General features: G+C 45.5%; 11 protein-coding genes across 11 annotated transcripts; 10 read left to right on the forward strand and 1 right to left on the reverse strand.

The window, feature by feature from the left end:
* Nucleotides 1-118: 118 nt before the first annotated feature.
* E1B28_011852 (uncharacterized protein) lies at nucleotides 119-1,745 on the forward strand (the record flags this gene model as incomplete). Its single annotated transcript, XM_043156910.1, has 3 exons — nucleotides 119-484; nucleotides 543-617; nucleotides 670-1,745. The coding sequence occupies exons 1-3, from the start codon at nucleotides 358-360 to the stop codon at nucleotides 1,743-1,745; spliced, it is 1,278 nt and encodes a 425-aa protein (XP_043006725.1). The 5' UTR covers nucleotides 119-357.
* A 188-nt stretch (nucleotides 1,746-1,933) lies between these two features.
* Nucleotides 1,934-3,417, reverse strand: E1B28_011853 (uncharacterized protein). Its single transcript, XM_043156911.1, has 6 exons — nucleotides 3,400-3,417; nucleotides 3,187-3,294; nucleotides 2,899-3,121; nucleotides 2,817-2,840; nucleotides 2,341-2,754; nucleotides 1,934-2,282 (listed from the first exon to the last, which is right to left on the reverse strand). The coding sequence occupies exons 3-6, from the start codon at nucleotides 3,038-3,040 to the stop codon at nucleotides 1,936-1,938; spliced, it is 927 nt and encodes a 308-aa protein (XP_043006726.1). The 5' UTR covers nucleotides 3,041-3,121; nucleotides 3,187-3,294; nucleotides 3,400-3,417; the 3' UTR covers nucleotides 1,934-1,935.
* An 812-nt stretch (nucleotides 3,418-4,229) lies between these two features.
* Nucleotides 4,230-4,628, forward strand: E1B28_011854 (uncharacterized protein; the record flags this gene model as incomplete). The annotated part of the gene is made up of 1 exon (XM_043156912.1): nucleotides 4,230-4,628. One exon carries the CDS (start codon nucleotides 4,230-4,232, stop codon nucleotides 4,626-4,628), a length of 399 nt encoding a protein of 132 aa, XP_043006727.1.
* Nucleotides 4,629-7,400: 2,772 nt separating this feature from the next.
* On the forward strand, nucleotides 7,401-7,724 carry E1B28_011855 (uncharacterized protein; the record flags this gene model as incomplete). The annotated part of the gene is made up of 1 exon (XM_043156913.1): nucleotides 7,401-7,724. One exon carries the CDS (start codon nucleotides 7,401-7,403, stop codon nucleotides 7,722-7,724), a length of 324 nt encoding a protein of 107 aa, XP_043006728.1.
* Nucleotides 7,725-10,613: 2,889 nt separating this feature from the next.
* E1B28_011856 (uncharacterized protein) lies at nucleotides 10,614-11,561 on the forward strand (the record flags this gene model as incomplete). Its single annotated transcript, XM_043156914.1, has 2 exons — nucleotides 10,614-11,132; nucleotides 11,193-11,561. The coding sequence occupies 2 exons, from the start codon at nucleotides 10,614-10,616 to the stop codon at nucleotides 11,559-11,561; spliced, it is 888 nt and encodes a 295-aa protein (XP_043006729.1).
* Nucleotides 11,562-14,373: 2,812 nt separating this feature from the next.
* Nucleotides 14,374-15,509, forward strand: E1B28_011857 (uncharacterized protein; the record flags this gene model as incomplete). The annotated part of the gene is made up of 2 exons (XM_043156915.1): nucleotides 14,374-14,573; nucleotides 14,618-15,509. 2 exons carry the CDS (start codon nucleotides 14,374-14,376, stop codon nucleotides 15,507-15,509), a joined length of 1,092 nt encoding a protein of 363 aa, XP_043006730.1.
* Nucleotides 15,510-16,616: 1,107 nt separating this feature from the next.
* E1B28_011858 (uncharacterized protein) lies at nucleotides 16,617-17,308 on the forward strand (the record flags this gene model as incomplete). The annotated part of the gene is made up of 3 exons (XM_043156916.1): nucleotides 16,617-16,937; nucleotides 16,991-17,155; nucleotides 17,228-17,308. The coding sequence occupies 3 exons, from the start codon at nucleotides 16,617-16,619 to the stop codon at nucleotides 17,306-17,308; spliced, it is 567 nt and encodes a 188-aa protein (XP_043006731.1).
* A 260-nt stretch (nucleotides 17,309-17,568) lies between these two features.
* On the forward strand, nucleotides 17,569-18,067 carry E1B28_011859 (uncharacterized protein; the record flags this gene model as incomplete). The annotated part of the gene is made up of 2 exons (XM_043156917.1): nucleotides 17,569-17,731; nucleotides 17,790-18,067. 2 exons carry the CDS (start codon nucleotides 17,569-17,571, stop codon nucleotides 18,065-18,067), a joined length of 441 nt encoding a protein of 146 aa, XP_043006732.1.
* Nucleotides 18,068-18,449: 382 nt separating this feature from the next.
* On the forward strand, nucleotides 18,450-18,875 carry E1B28_011860 (uncharacterized protein; the record flags this gene model as incomplete). The annotated part of the gene is made up of 1 exon (XM_043156918.1): nucleotides 18,450-18,875. The coding sequence occupies one exon, from the start codon at nucleotides 18,450-18,452 to the stop codon at nucleotides 18,873-18,875; it is 426 nt and encodes a 141-aa protein (XP_043006733.1).
* Nucleotides 18,876-19,998: 1,123 nt separating this feature from the next.
* On the forward strand, nucleotides 19,999-21,228 carry E1B28_011861 (uncharacterized protein; the record flags this gene model as incomplete). Its single annotated transcript, XM_043156919.1, has 6 exons — nucleotides 19,999-20,130; nucleotides 20,178-20,346; nucleotides 20,401-20,484; nucleotides 20,542-20,776; nucleotides 20,832-21,102; nucleotides 21,166-21,228. 6 exons carry the CDS (start codon nucleotides 19,999-20,001, stop codon nucleotides 21,226-21,228), a joined length of 954 nt encoding a protein of 317 aa, XP_043006734.1.
* A 1,067-nt stretch (nucleotides 21,229-22,295) lies between these two features.
* On the forward strand, nucleotides 22,296-22,940 carry E1B28_011862 (uncharacterized protein; the record flags this gene model as incomplete). Its single annotated transcript, XM_043156920.1, has 2 exons — nucleotides 22,296-22,328; nucleotides 22,377-22,940. The coding sequence occupies 2 exons, from the start codon at nucleotides 22,296-22,298 to the stop codon at nucleotides 22,938-22,940; spliced, it is 597 nt and encodes a 198-aa protein (XP_043006735.1).
* Nucleotides 22,941-25,007: the final 2,067 nt, after the last annotated feature.

Genomic DNA, 25,007 nt, shown 5'->3' on the forward strand with positions numbered 1-25,007 from the left:
GTCGTGCTCGCTAAACCATAACCATACTAGGTGAGCTTTTTGATTTCATACATAATCCTGTACTCATGTTACCAAATAGAACACACAGCCCAGGTCCGCCAGTGACAGGATACTCGCACGAGTGTCGAGTACATTCCAAAAGCAGCCTACACTTTGCTGTTGCCCGGCTTTAAATGCATTCACCTCACGATAGCCTCATTTCCAGCACACGCACACCCTGTTATTATCCCAACAGAAAGGCACCGATATCATGTCCCTCTTTTTTCACAATCCACGAATATCTCACTCCCTCCTTCGTTCCTTTCCTCTCTTTAAACGAGTCCCCCTTCACCCGCGAGTTCTCAAAGTTCCCATTGTATGGAAACGTGGCAAGTGCAGATCACTAGGCCCACCTTTACGCCAGTCCAGCACAACACTACTATCAACGATTCATACAACACCACTACGAGGAACAATCAGGGCTCACATAACCGTGCTTTCAACAGTCAGTTCCGATTTGCTTGTGACGTGATTCCTCGGACTGAATAGTTTTGGCTCAATAGATGGCGGGCGAAGACGACAAGAGGCAGAAATAGGACCTTGGAGGGAAGACTCTGAGCGGAACATACAACGACATAGTGTGTACTAGATCTTTCTATTCCGATACTCCTGTCTTATTTGACGTTTCAGAGCCTTACCCATCCTCGAAGAGTGATGGAGGCCTATGGGAATCTCCAATTCGAACGGAGCACGAGGCTATAGGGACGAGTTCAAGCGCACCTCCCGCATTCCATCAACCTCATTCTACCCAACACCAATCGCATATTTATTCACGTTCGGTTGAACTGGACAAAGCACGAACTACGGACAATTGTCCCACTTGTGGGCGACCGTGGCATCCTCAAACGGGTACCAGAGACGTAACAGGTCACTATGATGATAACCTGCAGGATAACGATCTTCACCCCCGTCATGACCATTACGAACATGATATTTCCGCCCCGCAACCGCGTTTTGACGAAGTTCCCTCTATCCATCGTCCGCGAGAAGCCAGGAGTGGGCGCTCCACGTCGGACTGGCCTTCCGATTATCCATATACATTCGTTGACCGTGATAGGCATGGTCCGAACACTGCGTTCGATGATCAATATCAACCTCTTCTATTAAGTGAACGGAACTCTGATGACCGACCGGCCTCGAGTCGTCACCCCATACGAGACCCATATCCGGAGCGGTACAACACAGTCCCCCAGGAATCCAAGCCTTCCCGACAATCCTATACTCCTCGGCTCTCATCCGAGAGACTAGTCGATACTCGCACTAGGGTAGCTCCTCCTCCTCCTTTACCTCATCCAAGCGATGAGCGCTTCGAAGGAGTGCGTTCCTCCCGCTTTCCAGAGGAAACCCCCCATGTCGTCCATCACGCTAAACGCCCTCGCAAGAACGAGCGGAACGTTGCGGTGGACTACGACGTTCGCGAATCGGCTACTAGTACTGCTCGTTCTCAAGATCGAGTCTACAAGAACGAGCGACTGGTTTATGATTCGAATTCTCTTTTCGAATCTCACAAGCAGGTCTTTTCATCTCAGTATCCTAGCGATACTCACCCGGCGCAGGATAAGGAGTTCGTGGCTGAATTTAAGCCGGCGATGAAATCCGAGTACAACCCCTTTCGCCGCAATCGGAACCACACTGCCAACACCGTCACCAGTACGAGTATCGGGTCCGCTTCAAGTTTTGGGAAAAATCCTTTCGCTTCCAACTAGTTCAAGATTATATTGTATTATATGACTCTTCTGTTTTATGGGTTTACGATCGGCGCTATTTAGTATGTGTGTTTTATTATCATTGAGACTCCGGGACAATGGACATATCTGTATTATACCCGTAACATACTAGGTTCATGGATCGGAATTTGCGAGTCTGGACACCAGTAGTGAGGAAGCACATTCCTTATCAACCAAACGGTCGACCATATGAGGGCCCTTGCACCGTTGGTTTTGAATGTAGCCCAGACTCCGGTGGTATTACCTCATTCTGACTCTCCAACATCCGCCTAACAAACGGATTGAAAGGGTTTGTTGACTTGATAATTCGAGTAGAAGGTGCCCGATAGTTCAGCAAATCCCGTGCCTCGCGCGTCGACTCCAAGGACCGTGGCTGGGGTACGACTAGATCCTCCTGTTGTCCGTACTTCGCTGTGTTGGCCTGCCAAACATCGCAACGGTGACATTCAGCAGTTGGTAGAGCTCGATAACCGTGGTAACGTGGTTTACCGTCGGAGTGAGAGTTGTAATGGTCATCTATTGAAGGGAAAATCTGAACGTGTCGAGCAGTAGAAAGAACAAGAAGGGTCAGTACCTGATTCGGGTTCGTCATCCGTATAAGGCCGTCTCCGAACGTGATGGAACTCGCAGTGACGGAATGGCTCAACTTCTGAATCATAACAGTCGTGTTCTTCGTTCAAACAACTCGTGTGACCTGCAACGCGATCTCTGGCTACACCCCGCTTTGTCTCGGTTTGGCGTTCTACACCAAACCCTTCCCCTGTTTCTTCGTCAACATCAGCCGGTGGGTCAGTTGCAAACTGATTCTTCCCGCTCAAAGAACAGGAAGCAGCTGCGTGTTCAAGGTCCTGATTCGAAGGAAGATCTTCCCTCCAGGACAAGATTGCACGACGTCGTTCCCGTACTGTAGAGCTGGAACCACATTCACAACTCGAGCCTCCCTCTTCAGTTTCCTCCAGTAAAGCAGGACACAGAGGAAGGATCACGACTTCAGATTTCAATTAGTAATAAAACCTCGTGAATACGAGCGTTGAATATGAATACACGCACAAGGAGTCTGTTGGCACATCCCATCTATCGATCTAATTAGCGAAAAATGTCGAGAAATGTACTACACGGGGGAGTTACCTACCACATTGGTTAGAAGGATTATGAGGCGCCAGCTTGAAGCGCATTGCCGCGTCGAAGAGGTCCGTCCTGCGGTTGCTCACATCGGTCACCGGAAGCTGGAAGGCACCGAACAAGTTGGCAGTCGATGTCTTCTTCAGCGCCATCTTAGGGCGGGGGAGAGGGGGGACAGTGGCGCAGAGCACGGACTGCTAAGGAGGGAAAACACGCCTCTTCTCTTTTGAATGCTGTAGAGATCCGTAGGTCACTTTTACGTGCGTTATACACGTGTTTGGCCGTGAAAATGACTCACGCTGGTATCCGTCCCATTCAATTTTAGCGAAAAGGAGCGGTGTCGCCACTGACAGCGGGAATAAATCGAAGTGGGCGTGTCTTGTGGCCACCTGCCAGCACGCGTACCCTATAAATCGAACGTTAGCTATAAACACCGTTCTAGGGCGGCATCGTGGTTATTGGCCAAGTTGAACCAGCGTCATGCTACAGGGCAATGTCGAACCTAACTCACCGTCATCGTATGAAGGAATGGCGGGTTACAGTGGCCATGGGAAGTGGAGTATGGATCACTGAATATTGAATTCCTGCAGTAGACATGTCTTCCTGATTAGTAGCTAACTCAAATATGTAGCTTTTCGATGACTGAGAACGGACAAGCTTAATCTTTCTCCACCTTACCTGGGTCGACCTCCATAAAGCGATGTGCGCTTGGTTGTTATGGTTGTGTTACTCGAAACCGAAGTCCTTTGAGGAATCGAGGATGTTTGGCTTGAGAATTGGTACTTGTGGGAATAAAGTTTTCGAGCAACGTGCGTGTACGTCGTTGTCGTTGATGGTTGCGCTAAGGGGAACGCTACACAGCCACGGTTGCATCTTGAACCACAACGCCCACCTCGATGGTGACGGTCAGACACATGGAATTCCCATGGATATCTCTCAAATTCACCACTGCTCTTCGGTACGTTCGCGTCCTATTGTAAATTTCGTGGTGCTAATTATGCCTAGAAATCTGTTCGTCCTCCATCCAATACCTCAAGTTTAGATTGTTTCTGCTTGAAGATGAAGACACATCAGCCAGCTAGAGCCTAGAGGGCGAAGAATTGGGCAAGAAAGACATGAAGGTTGAATGTTGAAGGTTTGGAGGCTTGGAGGCTTGTTGATCCGTGGTTAGTATACTGAAGAGGGGATGGCATATGTGTCGGAGACGCAGAACTGAGGAAAGAAACGAGAAAGAGAAGAATTCGGAGTGCTTGGGAGGTTAGTTACGTTCGTTCTGAATCCTCAGCGTACTAACGAATTGACACCTTTATTGCTTTCCTTAGTGACCTGCCTCCCTCAGACATGTCTAGGTTCCCATTCTCCTCCATCCCGCTTGCAGTTCGACGTCTCCGATTTCCTGTTCACATTCGAGTCATCACGCTTGTACCATTAAGCGCTGCGGATGTCCATGTCAAGACCATAATCCATATGCTCATCCCTGCTTGCTACTTCCACGAGATCGCTATTCCATGCCTCATGACCGCCATCCAGATCCGCATTCAATCGTTCCACCACGTCTTACGATGTCGCTTGGCTCCGTGTTACCACCGTCACAGCCTGCTTGCTCCCAACCGCACCTCGCAGCAGCTGTCTCTCTGGTTTGCTCCCTCCAATCTTATGGTGGATTGGCCTCGTTCATCCTCTTCAACACCTATACTAGCAGTACCATTACCACGAGGGTCCGACATTGCGAGCTCATGACTCCACTCCCTTTGCCGTTGACCATTCATCTCACCCACTAGAGATGGAATCATAGGCCGAGGTGCAAACTCCAGCTCACCCTCGGTTCCACACATCGATGATATACCTCCGGGGAACGGTTGCGGAGATGAAAGGAAAGTCGGATACAGTATTGCGATGTAAGTCGTTAGGGCATGAAAAGATTGAATTGAAGGATGTCTGATAGATGTTGGATGTTGCGTTTAATTAGGGTACGTTTCATGTTTCAATTATCGACCCTTACCGGTTTACTGATTAACTGAACAGGAACCGACGGTATCCCTTGACAGGTGATAGAGCTATTGCTATCAAGACGTTATGTCGTGGTTGCGAGTAGGCCGGGATTCGCCGTATTCAGATATGTTGTAAGATGGGTACGCTACTGTGGGGGTGGTACTAGTTTGGTTGGTTGATGCACAAACCTCTAGCACGTGGGCTTCGATTTTCCCAAGTGGCCGATGTTTCAACTCAACCTAGATGTCACATCTCTCGCACACGTTTAAACCAAGTTCAATCTGTCATACTCGTAAAACTTTGACACTCCCGAGGTATTCACGTACTGTGATCGATGGCAGAAGATCGATGGCAGAAGAAGATCTCCATGTCGCTTTTTTCTCCGATACTGATCGCCGCACCTCCATCCAATCTTTCTACCTCATAGCCCATCTGACCTCCTTTGAAAAGGACCCAACTTCCTTTCGGGTTGCAGCCAGTTGCGATTCCTCCTATTTGGGGCACACAAGTTCAAGAAATTTCTTTTGGGTTGTGCACGCAAGTTCACACCATACGTATTGTTGCGCCTGTTGAGTGGAGATATCGCCTGGGTGTTCTTCGGTACGCCGTCAATTAATGCATCTTATGTCATTGGAAGGACTGATTGACTCCTCAGCCCCAGTGAAAATCGACAATATTCTGCGGGATTAACACATATTCGGTACTACTGATTATGACATATGAACTATTTGTGACTAGTACCTAGTGTTGATGGCAGAATCGGAGCATTCTGCCAAAACCAGGTGGCAGAATTGGCAGAAAGACGGCAGAATGGGACGGAGCCCGGCAGAATGTGGCAGATTAACAATGTTATGTAATCCATTTACGGAATGGAAACTTTTTTTTTCAATAATAATCGCTCCCTAAGCACCTACATCTCCATGGCCGGGCGCAAGCCAGACCCTTTTGTGGTCAACCACTTCGAAAAGCTGGAACAGCTCGGTAACCGATCTCAACGGCACTATTTCGCCTGTAAATACTGCAGTGACCAGCCGGACGGCGAGGGAAAATCAATAGAACACCAGGATAACAAGCTATTCAATCACATTACCAAGTGTTCCCATGCCCCAATGACTGCACGCACGGAGGCTCATCGCTGTATGGAGAAGAAGAAGCAGCCTGATGGGGAGACTGACATGCCGGGTGCATCTAAAATTGGAGAGAGAGCTCCGAAAAAGAAGTGGAAGATGAATACAATTCAGGGAACGCTAGATGCAAATGTAGATTTTGGAATAACAGAGGCTACACAGAAGAGGGCAGATATCAAGTTTCTACAGTTCAGTACTACCCTAAGCCATAATGACATGAATATTCATTTCTCCCTGACTAGATACCTCATTCACTCGAATACAGCATTCAATTCAGCAGAGGATCCATACCTTCATGACTGGTGTAATGAATTACGCCCATCATACCAAATTCCCACCCGATATGTCCTCTATAATAGTATTCTCGATAGCGAGCATAGCCGTGTCCATCTTCTCGAGGTGGACAAGCTTGCAAAGCTTGAGCGTGTTCTTACGTTCCTCATCGACGGGTGGGAGGACATACTGAAGCGGTCATTGTATGGAACTGCTGCTTCTCAAGTCAATGAATTCCCAATTGTTCTGGGGCTTGAGGATTTGACGGGTTTTCGCGGAAATGCCGACAAACTCCTCCAGACCGCTCTCACTGCAATGACAAACATGGGTGTCAGAAAGGCGGAATGCTTTATTGCCCTTGTAACAGACAATCCTTCTGTCATGAGGTCTTTCCGAAAGAAATTTGAGGGAGAGTTCGAGTGGATTATAGTAAGTGACCTCTACATATCTCCAAAGTATCGGAAAACTAACCTGCGTTGCTGTTTTGGAGGCGCTTCCCTGCTTTCTTCATCAGGTTAACACCATGGTTGGTGAGATATGCTCCTACCCGCCCATAAAGACCGCGCTTGGAAAGGGAAATAGAATTGTCACTTTCTTCAATGGTTCACATTACTGGGGAGGTCAGTTGAAGATGGAGGCGAGGTTAGCAGATTTGAAGAGAGGGTTGAAGAAGAACTGTGAATCGCGTTGGTATGCTATCATTCTTCTCGCAGTCTCTGTTCTCCATCATCGACGTCCCCTTGGGACAATCTGCATCTGTCCTGAGGCAAGGAAGTCTGTTGGAGGACTCTCGGCTATAGCATCTGATGTGCTTACAACTGTTATTAACGACGAGAAGACCTGGGATTATCTCTCCCAGGTAGTCAAGATTGCGAAACCAGTTGTGGACACCATCGGGAACTGTGAGTCGCGCCAGACTACAATTGCTGACTGCATGCTCCAGCTTCTGGGATGTGCAAAGACCCTCGCAGAGATAACCTGTGCAGAAGGGGACGATCCAGCATTCCTAGAGCATGCCCGCAACATTTTTGACAAGTGATTCCGTATGATTGCCACCCCCATTCACAAGCTTGCCCTTTTCCTTCACCCACTCTGTCGAAAACTCGCCATCTCCACTCATATGGGGTTCACACTTGGCGATACAAAGGCCACTGCATTGGGATTAGCTCTCAAGTGGCACTGGACAAAAGCAGAGGCTGTCCAGCTACGTGACACGGCGTTTCGTAAGCTTGATGAAAGGATTGCTGAAGAAGTCCTGGACAGGGAACTCACCTCTTCAGACAGTGGTGTCACCGTCAGATCCTCTGTGGTATCGGGAGACGTGTATGACTTCGAAGAAATCAAGAAGGCACTGGAGGGCATTGCACCTACGCCTTACGTCGAGTCTGTTGAAGTTGTTCGAAGGACGAACAAGGAAACATGGGATGTCCGTGAGATTCTTTAGACCTTAGGTAGAAAATTAAGCAGGGGACCAAGTTGGGCACAATGTCACTTTTTTTTTCAGTGTGGGAAACGACTTTGAGTTTAATACTACAGCTATACAAATAAGCTCTCGTCCGGATTCTGCCGACCATATGATTCTGCCATTCTGCCCGGCGGAATGGACCCAAATCAATTCTGCCATCTACACTACTAGTACCCAATAATGCGCCCAAAAATGCCGTGTTCCTTGCGCGTATACAATGTAACATTAAATGAGATGACATCGTGTTTGCCTTGAGTGAGTGTCCACCCCAAGTCCACCCACACTTAATGTCGCATCATGACCTTAGTAAAAATTGCAGTCAGCATAGCCACCCATAGCCCATGACCAGCCCGTGACTTCGCCGTGTTCATCCAAGGTCTGCGTTCCAATCAGATCAGGCTATTCTCACCTATTAGTATGTCAGGTCGATATCAGAATCCACCTCCCGGTAAACCAGCACTCTGCAAATGCTCCGAATTCTGTGGTGGACCAAATGGAGAAGGGCAACGGGTTTCATGGAATCAGAAGACTAGACATGCCAGGAAGGAAGAGGAAAAACGGCGCATGATTGCAACCGCATTTGAAACAAGTTCGGCGAATTCGAGATTTCCAGCCTTTAATTCTTTCAATCCTGTTCTTACTGGACTATCTCCCTCCCCGGAATCTTCTATTGTCTATCATCCTGCTATTATCAGTAGCCTGGGTTCCAATGGCAGTAGCTCTGAAGGTAATCCTTGGATGCCTGGGGGCCAAGTTGCAATGCCAGAAGATGGTAACGAATACATACCTCAGTTTGATTATTATGTGTGTCTGTTAATCACACTAACTTATGAATTGGTATTCAATATCTAATTGAATTTATAGATTGACAATGGCACTGTTGAAAATTCTATCACCAATCCTGCACTTCATCCCATAATGGATTCCATCCCTGTCAGACTCACTACGCGTGAATCTACCATTGAGGAAGAAGATGCTGATCCACCTGATCTGGGTAATCTGGCTGAGATCGAACAAGAGAACAACCCACTCTCATCAGAGCCAGAGCACGCCACACCTCCTCAGATTGAAACAGATTACACTCCTTCTCTGGTGGTTGAATCTAACATCAAGGAGATACAGACAGTCAATGGCTTTATTACCATGCTATCAGAGGCATCTCTCAATGGTCCGGAAGCAGATGTCGAACCACTCCCTGATGATTTCATTAACCGCCTACGGAATCCTCCTGATGAGCCTCTTATCATTGACAATGATGATGAATGGTTTTCCATAGAGGTGTTTTTAGCTGTGTCAAACACATCTGAGAAGACTTACAATGATGTTCGGAAAAGTATTCTCAAACGTTTTCCGGATAGTGGCATGTTATCTTATCACCAGGTCAAAAAGCATATAGCTGATCTGAGCAGGGTTTCACCTGTTTATCAAGATATGTGCATGAATTCTTGCATGGCCTTCACAGGGCCTTTTCATCACCTTCAAGTTTGTGGATACTGTCATCAGTTATGCTATGGAGCTGATGGAAAGCCCTGGAGACAATTCAATTGGATACCACTTGGACCTCAGCTTCAGGCTCTTTGGCGCAATAAAGACAATGCACAAAAACTTCATTATCGTCGCCAGTATACCAAGCAGCTTGTTGAGGAGCTGGAACGTGGAGCAGGGATCAGTGATATAGAGCTGGAACGGTCAGCACCCTTTCACGACTTCTTTGATGGTAACAATTATTTGGAAGCCTATTTCAATGAGCAGATCAAGGAGGAGGACATGGTACTTGTTCTTTCCATTGATGGTGCTCAGCTTTACTGGAACAAGGCCTCTGATTGCTGGATTTATATCTGGATAATCTATGATTACTCTCCCAAGTTGCGATATAAAAAAAAGCATGTCCTTCCGGGCGGCTTTATTGGTGGTCCCAACAAGCTCAAACACATTGACAGTTTTATTTTCAGTGCTCTTTACCATCTTGCTGCTCTCCAGAAAGGGGGTCTCAAAATTTGGGATGCATTTCTCAATGTTACCACTATCATAAACCCATTTTTTGCGCTAGCATGCGCCGATGGTCCCTGCATGGCATCTCTCAATGGATGTGTTGGACATCACGGAAAGGTCCATTGCCATTACTACTGTCCACTCAAAGGCAGACATAAATCTGGGGCACCCATGTACTATCCTGCACGCCTTAAACCAACCAATTATGATGTTCGGGGGTGCGATCATCCTGATGTCAACTTGTCTGCACTTTTGGAAAGTTTCACTCCGGAAGAATGTATCTGCCGATATGTCAACAATCTGAAGTTAGTATCTTCATCCCAGAATAGAACAGATTATGAACGGAATTGTTTGGAAACCGGAATCTCAAAACCATCTATCTTCAGCAGTCTCAATAAAGTTCGTTTATTTCCTGTTCCAAGAAGCTTCCCTGGTGACATCATGCACCTACCATGCTTGAACATTCCAGATTTGATGATTTCCTTGTGGCAGGGAACTATTGACTATGATACCAAAGGAGGAGATGATTGTAACTTATGGTATTGGGTAACATTGAAGGGACGGGTTTGGAAAGAGCATGGCAGACAAGTTGCGCTATGCACACCATATATTCCTGGGTCATTTGACCATCCTCCAAGAAATCCTGCAGAGAAAATCAACAGTGGATATAAAGCTTGGGAGTTTCTCATATATTTTTTTTGGTCTTGGTCCGTGTCTGTTCTATGGAGTTCTACCAGACAATATATGGAAGCACTACTGCAAGCTTGTGAGAGGTTTCCGTCTTATGATGCAGGAAGAAATCACGGTCCAGGAGTTAAAGGAGGCATCACAACTGTTTATGGAGTTCTCCAATGAGTTTGAAGATCTCTATGTACAATGCCACCCGATAGGATTCATTTTGTTCGGCCTTGCATACACAGCATATCTCATATTCCTTCCGAAACCACTCACCTTGGCCCTTTTATCATTTTCTCTCAATGGGTTATCGAATGCACGATAGGGAACCTTGGTGAAGAAGTAAAAAATCATTCCAGCCCATATGCCAATCTCGAGCAGCGTGGCATTCATAGATGTCAGGTAAATGCTCTAAAAGCACTTATACCAGACCTTGAAACACCAGAGAACACCCTGCCTCGTGGTGCAATGGATATTGGTGATGGATTTATACTCCTCCGAGCCAGGGACTGTACAGCCTGGGTCCTTACAGAGAAGGTGCATGGTGCATGGAAGGAATTCTGGAGTAGGCAAGATGGTGTGTTGCAGACAGATCTGACTTCACAGTGTAAAGTGGTCTGGTGGGCAAAGCTTCGACTTCCAAATGGTCAAACAGCTCGTTCATGTTGGAAAGAAGAAAAGAAGCAACTTAACCACATCCAAACATCACAATATGTTAAAGTATGTGCACCACCCTACTACTACCGCACTCATTCCAGAATATACTGAAATTATTTACAGTTTCAGCTCAACAACATGACACGCATTGGAGAAGTACATTTTTATTTTGCAGATCATATTGCTGGCCAAACTCGACATCTCGCAATTGTCTCTTTGTTTGGACTACCTCATTCCAGTCTTCTCACTGCATCAAAACAAACTTACATCACAATGGAAAACTTTCGTGACATTGATGTCCATGTCATTGAAGCTAAGAGTATACATTCTGTTGTTATCATGGCATCTGGTCCATGTTACAAGCGTACTTATCAAGATGGTACTGAAACAAACCACTGGTTCATGTCCATAAAACCAGGTCTCAAAATTGTAGCACTTCAGGGATACAATGAGGTAGAGAATGAGGTCCTAGAGCAGGAAGAGGTTGGTTAAAGAGACACTCCATTCAGTTGTAAGCGGAGGAAATGATAGGAATGAACCGAATAGCCCCAATAACACAGTCACAGAAATGTGACAACGCACTTAGAAATATTTCGGTTTTCCAATAGCTGGTCTAATCGACAACCTTCCTTTTGACTCTCACTCCCTTTACCAATAGCCACGAAAAGACACAGGACAAATGTTTTGATTAGTTAGCAACTGAATTTATTGACAAGATGTCCAAAAACTACTGTAAAATCAATGGAGATCAAAATCTGAGTAATTTTTCGCAGGATAATGTAGATTTGGCAACGACAACTGCATAGTGGCAGGGAAAGTACTGGGCGGCATAGTGTGTCTATCAGAATGTCATAGGGCGCTGTCCATGGCTGTATGGTAGCTATGTTTATTGTGAGCTTCAGGCTGTGAAGCAGTACGGCGGTCGGAGGGTTGAGCCATGTGTCGATTACTTGGGTGGTCACTGAATATTGAGTGGGTGTCTGGATGGTAAGAATGAAACAGCGGTTGTGAAAGGGGAGTTGTGTAGTGTGGATAAACACTTGGTTGAGGATGGTAAGGTGAGGGCGTGTGTTGAATGGGGTTGGTCTGCTGAGGTCAAGGGGCATAGTTAGCAAAGATCACATATGAATTGTGGTTTTCGTACCAAGCTGGCAGGAAGTATAATATTTGGTGTCGTTGTAGATGACAGTGGCACACTCTGAATCCCTAGTTCATGCCCATTTTTGTATCCAAAACCCTGGTTATGTATTGGAAATGATGTAGGAGCTTGAAATATAGGTGTTGAAAGTGGTGGTCAAAAATGGGATGTCCTTAATGAGTTTGTTGGACAAGGAGTGTACGGAGGAGTGAGCTGAGTAGCTGGAAGGTGAGAGAGTGAGAATGAGATGTTCGTCACAGTGAAGCTCGAAGATGGGTCATGTAGTGTTGGCCTTGTGTTCAGTGTCAGTATTGTCCTAGGCGGCGGATTGTTCTGATGCAAAGTCGATGGTCTGGCATGTTGACAGCTGAACCTGACGAAAATTCCCTGGAGATGGAAGGTATAAAACCCAGCCGTTGAAGAGTGGAGAGTGGTACAAGAGTATCTGGAAGGCTGGCAGCTGGATGAGGCTTTTACAGTCCTTGGTGAGGCTGATGTTGAGCTTTTTTCGGACACAGGAGATGGCAAGTGTGACGATTTTGGAGAAACGGACAAAGACAACAACGACGGGTAAATAATTGGAGGTGTCGGATGTGGAAAGAGGGCAGGAGGGAAGCTATCGTACATGTTACCGTGTGTCACGAATTGAACACAAACCTACACAAAATACAATAACGCAGTCTTCCTTGCTTCGTGTCACATGTCAGGGCCCAATAAATTCTAATAGAATGTTCCTAGCCTAACTCCACAGCTTCTAGAACATTTGTCCATTAAAGGCCATGTCACAGGACAATTCGGAGTCCCACCTTTTTTTTATGTCGTCATTTACAGTACCTACACTATATCATCAGGAATCTCCGAAATCCCCAATACTCCTGCCGAAGTCCCCGAGAACTCCGGACTTTTTTCGGAATTGCTCCACTACTAAATAGTCATTATGCTCTGTACATAGCCTCTAGCAGTAAGCACATAGCCCTCTATACAGTTGTAGCAGTGCTATTCACAGCCATAGTTATATAGAATATTCCATAGAATACTATTATTTCCTGTATAAAAGGTCATTCGAGTTGTCCCCACTCATTAGCCTTATTATTTTGTATCTTTTGTACCTTGTTGTACTTTTTCCTCTCTCTCTCTGCAATTGTAGTCTTTCTACTTGCTATCTTCAGCTCCTCTGTGTGCCTTAAGTGCTCTTGCTCCTGCTATTAGTATCCCAAGCTTCACTAGCTTCCTTCAAAGTCCTTGAATATTACCTATATTCTTGTACTTTCAGTCCCCTGCCAGTCTCTATATTTTAAAGTTCTTTTTATTAGTACTACTAAGTACTAATAAGCCTTGCCTGTCTGTAAGTTCTTTTAGCATCCATTTTGCTTTTCAATCTCCCCTTTGTGTTGTGTCAGTTCGTTCTGCTCGCCGCGTAAGACTTAAAACCTCACTTGTTGAGTGCAGTGGTTCTAGGGTAAACCGTTCGTTTCACCGTGCATGAGGTACCCAAACCAAAGATTGTGCATCTGGATGATGTCATCGTCAAAGGTACGCCTTCGGTATCTTGAAAACATAGCTAACAAACCAACTCCTTGATGGTCACCACTATGTGTATCTGTGGCAGTGATTTACACATGTATGAAGGTCGTACCACTGCCAAACCTGGGATTGTGTTTGGCCATGAGCTCGAGAAGTGTGTATTGATCCTTCTTACAGACTAATGAATGAAAATGAGTAACCATGTGTGTTCGACCATTTATAGCATGGGAATTTCGATGTTTGTCTTTCTGGTCATCTCAGTCTGACAAACTGGGTCTAACAGCAATTGAAATCTAGGAAGTAGGAAGTGGCATTACAGTAAGCATACCTTCATGATTTCTCCCTCCTGCCTCTCACCTCGTTCTAATATGCTCCTGACCTAGATTCTCAGGAAAGGTGACTGAGTAGTCATGCCTTTCAACGTCGCGTGTGGTCGATGTCTCAACTGTGAAGAAGGTAGATCAGTGTTTTGTACGGTTGTCAATCCAGGATTCGTCAGTTGATCCAAGTGTCCATGGCTGGTTTTGGACAGGCCTGTTTGAAACCGTCACGGTGTGACACCTCTCAACTCGAGCTTGCAATCAGTCTGAGTCTTCCCTTCACTCTGTTACACTAGGCACATATAATCTTCACATATCTTTGATGTCTCTAACTTATGGGTGGGCTATAGGACCACGACATTTGCTGGGTCACCTTACACAAACACAAACAGTCTTACCTATACCCCATTGCCAGCTCCTCAACCGCATATCCATATGTGCCTACCATGACTACGATATCGCACCATCGAACAAGGGAGGTGAGAAGACAAATGAGGACATCTCCATATTCTCATTCATCAAGTGGGAAAAGTGGAACGTGGGAGTGGATATCAACTGTCTGGTAGGGACAAGACTAGTGATAAGGAGAATGAGGGAAGCCTATCTGGCGGACTCCAGGTTGACGATGAAAGCTACACAGGGTCTGGATCCACAGGTCCTCTGAGCAGGACTCAATCCAGCAAAACGGGTTACGACATTTGCCCTTCCTCGGACCTTTTGGAGCTTACAGGTCAAACAATCATGTATTCTTCAACATTGTTGACAATGGACAGTACTCCCCTGGCCTCGATTCCTCCTTCATCTTCGTCTGAGTATGCAAGCGCAAGATCACCCTCCATCGCATCTTTCGGATCACTTCCATCTATCCCATCTCTGTACAGCATGGCCAGCGAAGGTTCTACTCATTACAGGACAGCATCAGAACCATCTACTACATGCTCTATGCAGTATCAAACAGCGGATATCTGTCCTAGTGAAATCAGGGTGATACCAAGTGAAGAAGGAACACCTAGAGCATTGGAGATTGGACTTCCACCAGAATCAGAAGGAGAACGGGAGGTTACACCAAGCGAGGTTCCACTACCAAGTGTAGTACCTAGTATCACATCATCTCCCAGCTCAATATCCATTTCTTCACCTTCAACTGTGTCTAGTGTTCACACTGAAGACATCCCCCTTCCTGAATCTGTTGCCTCGGAATTGGATCTAGATATCTTGCCCTCCCCATCATCAGTGACCAGTCTTCCTTTACCTCCACCATCTATGGAGAGTAGCATTCTGCTTACCTTATCACCGAGCTTACCTAGCATCTCTTTGCCTCCCGAAAGCACTGAGGTCCAATCTTCTATTGAATTCACTGAAAGTGATGAGAGTGTCGCCCCCCCAGAAAGTACTGAATCACCTATGACCTCGGTAGTGTTGACACCAACACTGTTACGAGTCAAGTGCCCAACGTAAACGCCAACCGCTTTGACCAATCATGCAATGCCCGTGACTCCGAGCCTGGTGCTTTGACGGCATTCATCGTATTATCAGATGCACAATTATGCCGCAATCACCGGTTGGACCGACTCGATAATGATCAGATCTCAATTATCTGTCACAAATTTCATTTCCGTGGCCTCAAGGTTTATTTCCAGCTCACCAAAGGGATGAGTCATGATTTCATGAGTCCCATTGACTCAGGACTCTCACCTCACCACATATTGACTGCCAATGACTCTTATTCTTATCATATGCATGTCCAACTGTCAAATGACTCTCCACATTCCTTTTTTACTTAGTCAACCATGAAGATAGTGACTCTGTACTGACTCAACAGTGACTCCATATTATACAAATAAATACATACATAGTAGCCTATAAAAGCCCTGAGGTTTCAACACAAAAACCTCAGCCTAGTTATTTTCTAAACCTCCATAACTCTATAACCTATCCACTAAATCATCTCTCTCTGTAGTAGTTAAAACTCTGTATATATTATTCACTGTTTTCTCACTACAACCAAACTACTAACCAAACTCTACAAGCCTAACACACTGTTTATCAGTAATTCCAGTACTTAGTACTAGAATACAATAGATCTCAACTGCTACATTTTACTTCTGATCATCTTAAGAAACCTAGTAATTAAAGACTACTTAACTGAATCCTTTTCCGAGGTTAAAGTTATCGAGTCCTAACAGACACCTATGCCTACACCCACCGAGCCTTCTTCGTTGAGTATCAGCCCATCACAGCCTAGCTCAAGTTCATCTTTGGAGACACAAAGTCTTTAATTGCCATCCTTGGTGCCCATGACAACTGTCTCTATGCGCACTAGTTTCTCCACCGAGTCAAGTCTGACACCAACTGTCTTGACTACTCGACCTGGGTCGACACACAGAGTGGAATCCCCTTTACCTCCATCTCCACGATGGGCGAGTGAAACAAATGTCTCATTTGAATCATCACAGCTCAAACTGTCACCTAGTATCTGGAGCATTGCTTTACAAGAGGGACTGGATGTTTCCTTTGAAACCTCTTTTTCTCTGAGCCACTGCATCCCAATCATCAATCGGGCAAATGAGTACAATTCCTGGCACTCCCATAGTGACAACCACATTAACACCCTCACCAGTTCTTCCTTCTCCTCCTTTCTTAGACCTCAGTTCTGAGGTACCAACTCCTACCAGTCTGGTATTCTTTGAATTGTTGTTGGGCATGACTAGATTGCCTTTGACCTCCTCAAGATCATCTGGTATGAGTGTCAGTGCGTCTCTCTCCACGTCGAGCTGGATAGTTGAGCCAGAACAACCAAGGGAATTGGAAGATGAAGAAGCAATGAGGATGAGTCAGATGTCGACTGAACCAAGCTTGTTGAGTACACCTAGGGCTTCTAGAATGGTATGTTTACTTCCATCTCAATATTAGTGTTGGCTGACTGTTTACTTCTTAAGGGTTCAGTAGTCAGTGACCAGAGCTTGAGTACAATCATGCCTTCGACTTCGATCAGTGTCAGCACTCCAGCTCCAGCTAGTGCTGCTCCTCCTGTAGTGATAAATTCCCCCACAACCTGGTGGAATGATGCCCAGTGGAATGATGCCAGGCATGGTTCCAACCATGTCAGGATATCCTCAACCTCAACCTCAGACTGTTGTCATCCGTAGTGGCCGCTCATCCAGGTCTTCGTCTAGGTCATCTACCAGTGGAAGGAGGAGTCCGGCGCATGTGGTCGTTCATACAACACCGTCAAGACAGTCTGGTTGGTTGTCTAGACGCAGAAGTCATTTGTGTTCACGCTCACCTCACATTATTATGCAAGGCGTCCGATACTGGTTCCCACACAGCAACAACCAACCGTGGTTGTACAACCCGGCCAACCGCCTCTACCAATGCAAGGTCCAGTCATCCTCCCATCACAGTCTCACTATGGAAGACTGCGCAGTCGTCATTCATATTGTTCTCTCGCTCTCTGTCACCTTGTGTCATTGTAGTAGGGTCTTAGGCTGGAACTCAACAGCCCCTTCCCACAGTCATGCCAATGTCTTATCCTCCTGGAACATTTCAACAACAACCAACTGTGATGATTCCTGGTACTTCTATGATGCCTCCACCCCACGCAACAACAATCATTGCTCCTGGAAGCCCACATTCCTACCATGGTCCCTACCATAGCCATGGTCCAAGCCACCGAAGCAGTGGAGTAAGGTCTTGTCACTCGAGGTCTTATTCACCCAGGCATTCACGTTATTTGAGGACTCCTCCCTGGTCGCATCACAGAAGGGAGAGTCATTGCCGCTATTCATACAGTCGCACTCCTTCATATGATAGAGACAGATCCCACCACAGGGGTAGACATCGTGCTGGTCGACCTTGGAGTAGAAGTCAAAGTCTTTCATATGATAGTAGAGACCCTTCTCATTGTCCTCATGGTGAAAGAGGCCATAGACGTCCTGGAAGGAGTCGCTCTGCCTCTGTGGATGAAGGTGATAGAGGCTGTAGACATCCTGAAAGAAGTCACTCTCGCTCTGTAGATGACGGTGGTAGTAGAGGTCGCCGTACAACACCTTCTCTGACTTATGGACATTATGCCAAGGGCACCTCAGCCTCTCCACACAGCAGACGTTCTCAGGTTCAGAAAGCCAATGATTTACAGTCCATCCTATTCACACACCTTCAGGACATGCTGCCACCGGTCATGGCCATAGTCCCACGTTGAGGCGCGATCAGGTTGCTACTCCCATTATAATCTCCCCGGTGGTGTACCTAGTATGCACCCAACTTGCATCTTGCCTGATATATTTGAAGCTAACACCTCCGTAGATCCCAAAGATTATGAACCACGCCACTCGTTGTATGGTGAAGGCCAACCCATTCCAGGATATCCCTCTCAGGTCGTGAGTAGAGCCGGAACACATGCTGTTCCAACAGTACATACCGATTATGAACCCTGCCACCCGATATGACAAAGGTCAACCCGTCACGCGACATCCCTCTCATGCTGCTAGCAGAGCTGGAACACAAGCTCCTTCCCCCATCAGTAGAGTTTCAACAGTATGTACCCATCCACCAACTATCTCAAGGCCTGGTTCTCAAGCAGGTACACTTCCTCCCGATATATATGATGATGCGGCACGATCAGACCTCGAAGAAGTTCATGGTGTCCCTCATGTATTGCATGCTACTCCCCCTATTCATGCTATTCCCTTGACACATGCTGCTCCTTCTACTCATGCTCCTTGCACTCCTTGCACTCCTCATACCTCAGTCACGCCCATCGGTGGTATTCATCCAGACCATGAAGCTGAAGAACAGTTGGCTCGTATGGATGACATGGAATGACAACTACAAAGGGTTGCTGAACATGCTGAACATGTGGAAGATTCACGAATCACGAGAACACCAGTTCCACGACCACAAAGAAGATAGGCAACAAATCTTCATGGGGAATGAAGCTCACAGAGGTGAATTGGCAGCTGAAGCGTGACAGGCACTGATGGATCAGGCGGCTCAATTGATGCCTCCACCAGAGGCAGAGCCCCTTCTGGTTCCACCTCCAGTCTCTTCTATTCTGACCATCATCAGAACAGCTTTCCAACTTATGGATGTTGGTGTGCAACTTAGTTTCTCAGTGATCTGGAAATTCTTAATGTTTCAAGGCACCAATTGGATACCTTCACAATATAGTTACTAGTCCAAAAAACTATACATTGCGGTTTTTACACTTTGGCGTTGTCATAGACTAGAATGAATTGCTGACTAATTTCTTGGAGGAACTTCCCACCTAAAAGTCATATTGTCTTTGTCATAGCTGAAACCTTTCTCCTCTCCTTCATGTCAACAACGTCTATCTTTCCGGCACGATCTCAGCCTACTGAAAAGTATTGCATTGTGCATCTACCAGGTCGTCACTGCCTGCTTCTGACAATCTTTCAAATATATTCTCACCCACTCATACCTGCCAACACAACGTCCTCGATTCAACATATCTACTTACTTTTCAAGGATTCATCAAAGGATTCTCGGGCAAAACATGAGAAGTCCTTGAATGATGAAGGCGTATTACAAGTTCCCTCAGGCCCAAACAAGGAAATGCATGAAATTGGTGCTGAGAATTGATATCTCTCTAAAAACAATACCACTAATTGTACCTTCTTGTTAGGTTTGCTCAAACTTGAACCAGGTGATATTGTGTTCATAAGACGGCTTGGGTGTGACAATTCTGTCAAAGACATGATTAGAGCTCTATTGTTGAGCAAGTGTGTAGCTCAATCCTTTTTTTTTTTTGTTCTAAATTCTAATCAAACGCCTTAGCAAAGAGATAGATAGGTGGCGTAGGGATTTAGTGAGAGTTAGAGATCAGATTCTAGGACCTTGAGAGCTACGATGACCAGGAAAACTGAAGAAGACTCATGGCAAGTGGACTGGTGGAATTTCCTTTGAAAGAAACGACTACATTGAGGACATGAATGACTCTCGATGCTACTCACTAGGTTTGACTCGACAACGGGCGAGGAATGCCACTGCTCCTGCAGCAGACAATCAAGTGAACTGGAATGATACAAATGGTCGGGAGCTCAGAGGGAACATTGTCTGGGTATTAAATTTTGGTTTTAATTATGGCGGTCCACTTATTCTTTGCAGACCTGCTCGCAGATTGGTGTCCATTCACTCAAGAGTCGGGCACCTTGCATCTATAAAACACTTGATAATTATGCCGAGGTCATGAACTTACCTAGACTTGGCAACCCACAAAACTGCACATATCCAGCTGCTCAACTGAACACAGCAGGAGCCGTTGCATATAGTTCTGGTAAGTGTAGTATTAATTCCCTTCTTCAAATCTGCTCAATGGTATTCAAATCAGACCAAGACCTCTCCAAGGAAATGAGTGTGTTTGGCGAACCCCACAAAGACGAACACAATGCTTCAGGTGGTTTGTCGGGTGCATGTTCGCTACCAGATGTTCCTGAAGGTTATAAAGCTGGTTGATTCCACCTTCTCGAAGATGGAGTATACTACGAACTGGATGGGATGAAGTTTGCCAACTTCTCTGGGTTACAAAAACACGGCGGCACACCTCCAAGGGCTCCTCCCAGTCAACAAGTCAAACCTTGGGCTGCATGCCTCAGCATCATCCTCTACCCACCTACTGAGTTGCTCAATGGGACCTTCTGTCTCCAAGTGGCACCCTGGCCAGATGGCAAACCATTGGTACTTCCGTCCGAACTTATAAGACCTGTGTGAGTATTGTTCCAATTACTATTGATATCAACTGACTAGTATGTGGTTAATTAGACATCAAACTGCGAGGACAAAAGAAACACTTGAATGTAGCCAATCTACATTTACAGCTGATGGCGGTAATCTGATGGACCCAGAAGCATTGGCAAATTTTGTTTGTCGTTCCACAGTACAGGTCCTCCACTACCTGATCAGTCAATTGCCAATCGACTGGGATGTTCATTTCGACCCAAGCACCATTTTAGAATCAATAAAAATGAAAATCGATGGTGATAATGTGTCAATGAGGGCCTGGCCTGCTGGACCTAATGGTCGGCTGTTCAATGTAGATAGTTATGGTAAGAACAGTCATTCCTTGACATCTATATATCTTTCATTTTGTTGTCAGATCTTTGAGCAGCCTATACAAAGGAATGGTTGGAACATTGCCGTGAAATGGCCCAGTTTGTGACTGGAAACGTGGACCAGGACTTGATTGCACAAGCAGAACCAATCTGGTCAAATAAGAGCACAATTTCTACTTATACTTGTGTTATAATAAACTTACAATCTTACTATCATCTTTAGAATGGCGAGGAGGTCAAATACTGGGCCTCCCAGGAAGAAAAAAAGTAAGTGAGTCGGGTGTTTTTTAATGTCAATGTTGATCATGAGGAACCCCTTCGTTCCATAATACAGAGAAGAGTCCTCCCGAAATCAAAAAGAGCAATGAATCCGAAATCGGTCAACTGCACATCCTGTTCATTTTCGTCTACCACTGGTATTACAGTCTGATCAGTGAACATTACCACTCAATCTTACTCATCATTGACAGGCATCACTACTAGATCATCTTCATCAAGGCATGTAAACAAACAATGTCAATGTGAAGATGGGCATGCAAATGAATAATGTCAATGTGAAGATGGACATGTAGATGAACAACATTAACGTGAAGATGGGCATGTAGTTGAACAACGTCAATGTGAAGATGGACATGTAAATGAACAGGATCAATGCGAGGATGGGCACGTAATTGAACAAGATCATTGCGAGAACGGTCAGGAGGCAGACGCCTCAGCGGCAATGGAAGTAGATTGTTGTGCAGAGGGATTCAAGGAAGATGAGAACATTACAGAGGGAGAGTATGAGGTTGAGAAAATAATCGGACATAAGCCTCCATTGGTAAGCACCAGTTTCAGATTGTTTGATGCTAAAAATGACATCTCATTCTTTGAAGTATCCAACACATTATTACATCAAGTGGAAAGACTATGATGATGAAGACAGCGCTACATGGGAGAAATTAGATAACCTGAATAGTTGACTGTACCTTCTTCTAATTTTCAAACTGACCGTTTAATCAGGGCAAACTGCTCCCAGCTGCTCTGCATCTATCATTGCGGGCAAGCAGAGGTAATGTCTCTGCAAAAAACCCGAGGTGAGGGTCTGTATATCTATTCGTTATTCTCTGTATTAATCAGCATTGCCCAGAATTACTTGGAAAGGCAGGTGAGAATGTCTCCGGCATTCTCAATCATGAAAAACATCAAGATCCATGGACTGAAAATGGTTGGTGGTTCTGTTCTCTCACAATTTACATAACTAAAAGTGTCTCAGAATCTTGCATTGAATTCTTCATCTGTACATCCAGACCATATTGTTGATCTATGCTCCCAATTTGACGAAACTATCCAGAAGCTGCAGACTGGTGATGCCAATGCATCTGCTGCCAACTTCATTTCAATCAACGAAGCAAATCAACTTCTACTTGACAAACCCCTTGATGAGCACACACCTTATCAGATTGTGTCCTTCCACACTCAGCTTCAAGCACTCCAAATCAGTGTCTGTACGAATTCATTAGAAGAGCATCTACTCCACAGTGTTGTTCTTGACTCTTACTGGAATTTGTATATGTGGATACAACAGTTCCATCAAAATCCTCAATCAGCATTGTGGTTTAGTCAATTGTACAACCATGTTTGTGCAATTCTAGACAACACAGCCAACTTCGGATTGCCAATAGTAAACATATCTTCATCCGATTATCTATTGCTTCAACCTTCCATCATTTGTACTTTCTGGTGTTCACCATCTGATTTGCAAAGAAATCAGCCTCTCTACGATCCTAAACGCAAGGAATGTATTGAGGAATTAACAGCGCAAGTCGTCCTATATTGACTCGGCTGGGGATCTGTGCCGGGGTACCTGCGGGGTTTTTTGACGTCCCGTACCCATACCCCGTGGGAAACAAGTCCCGCCCCGCCAACCCGCGGGGTCACCCACAATTTTTAGTATATTGTACATATTTTAATAAACAATAATGGTCTATCCGTGTATTAAATTATACGACACTAACTACTTAGTAAATAAATAATTGTCAAAGACGAAATCGGTTGGGGGAATTGAACTCGCAACCTCAAAATTTCAGAATTGAACGAGCGACTTACCAACTGAGCCAAGCGGGACATATATTTCTATGCTTTTCATGCTCTAAATACACCTAGTGCTATGCACGCATGCGGAAAATTGCCAGTGGCACTGCCAATTGCCGGTAATGCGACTTAGTTGACTATGCTACAAGGTTCTTTTTGCACTTTAAACAGTGCTACGGAGCGATATTTGTCGTATTAAGAACTAGAGTGAGCCCAAATTGCTAGTTAAAGCTAGTGCCACTAGTAGAATGTGCTGCAGGCACAGCTAGACCAGTTAGAGAGAGCTGTAGATCATGTCAGAAAACTGTATGACCGTTCGAAAACTGTAGAACACTATGAGCAGAGGACTTAAGCGGTAATTCACCGAGTTCTACTCTCTACATTCTACTATGCACTGGCATATCAAGGGATTGTACTATTGGAAGACTTGTAGTCTTCACAGAACCGTTCGTAGCAGAACTTAACAAAGTCAAAAGACCTTCATACTAGGAGTACCTACTTCTACGGGGGATTTAGTTGACAAGAAATCGGACATAGGACCACACAGACTAGGAGAAATTTGATATGACCGTAGATCGAGTCCCAATCTGAGGAAAAGACAAAAAGACATGATACAGATCCCAGATCACAGATAGAGTACCTAGGAACCAGGCAGGAATGAACAACGGATCTTGGAGTCCACACTGTTCATGTGCTATGGCGATTCGGAACTCTGGATCCATATGCTGGAACTACTTGGACACACAAAGTCCATATGATTTGATAACGTCGAAATGCAGGATAAGGTCTGTAGGCAGGAAATACCATATGGTACGCCTATGTAGGTCCATTCTACATGCTGAAACAAAAATGAAGATCGGTCCAGATTGGTCCAAGACATATGATTTGAATATGGAAAAGCTCCGTAGACAAGATTCTGCACATGTAGCAGTCCCTAGCGATAAGATTCCACATGGATTCGTAGCTACGGTGCATTATTTTTAGAGATGAAACAAGTAGAGATAGGATTACAAAGCTAGCGTAGAAGTAGTATAAAAGCAGCTCATGTATCCGTAGATGAAAAAGTACTACCCGTGCGTAGGAAAGTCCTGAGTGGGTTGCCCGTGAGTAACTGCTCTTGACACCAATAGAGAGATTTGCCCTGTCTTTGTGCAGTGAAACGATAAGAATTGATTTGAACCATACGAGACCGTCGAGGTCAAAAACTAGAGAACTATCCGTTCGTAGGCCGCCGAGGTCTTGATTACTGTTTCATGATCCGTCGAGGGTCTTAGCGTTCGTGTCCGCCGAGGACTTAGTTTTCGTGTCCGTCGAGGGCAATAGTCTCCAATCGTTCGAATTAGTCTTACCATAGACGAAATTCATAGTCCCACTTAGTCCATTGGACAATAAACAGAGCCCCTACAAACCTTAGAATCCCCATAGCTGTGGTGTTTTTACACTTGCAGTTACACATTGATTTCATAAGAACTTCATATGATACTGAGACTGTGATCTTGTGCGTAACCTTTGCCAAGCAGTCCACCCTTGCAATCTTTCCTGGTGTGTAGAGTTATTGATAGACTTTACACGGAGGTTTACTAGTTTTTGGGTTGATTTGGTGTTGGTGCTACTCCCGTAGCTCTGATATTAGGTTGACTCTTGAGTAGTATTCTTCGCCCATTACCGGTACCTTCCTTTGTTGGTTGAGTACCACGCGACCCCGCGAATCCTGCAGGGCGGGGACAGAATTTGCACAGGATGGATTTTGCGTCCCACGTCATCCTGCCGAACCCGTGCTGTTCCCTAGACTCGGCTTTCACAACAACGATAA

The sequence above is a fragment of the Marasmius oreades genome, chromosome 7, assembly GCF_018924745.1.
Source record: "Marasmius oreades isolate 03SP1 chromosome 7, whole genome shotgun sequence".
NCBI lineage: Eukaryota > Fungi > Basidiomycota > Agaricomycetes > Agaricales > Marasmiaceae > Marasmius > Marasmius oreades.

Coding starts and splice junctions, on each gene's coding strand:
- E1B28_011853 (XM_043156911.1), bottom strand. CDS start 3,040: ATGGCGCTGAAGAAGACATCGACTGCCAACTTGTTCGGTGCCTTCCAG. Junction 2,841..2,898: donor TAATCCTTCTAACCAATGTG/GTAGGTAACTCC, acceptor TTAGATCGATAG/ATGGGATGTGCCAACAGACT. Junction 2,755..2,816: donor GATGTGCCAACAGACTCCTT/GTGCGTGTATTC, acceptor TGAAATCTGAAG/TCGTGATCCTTCCTCTGTGT.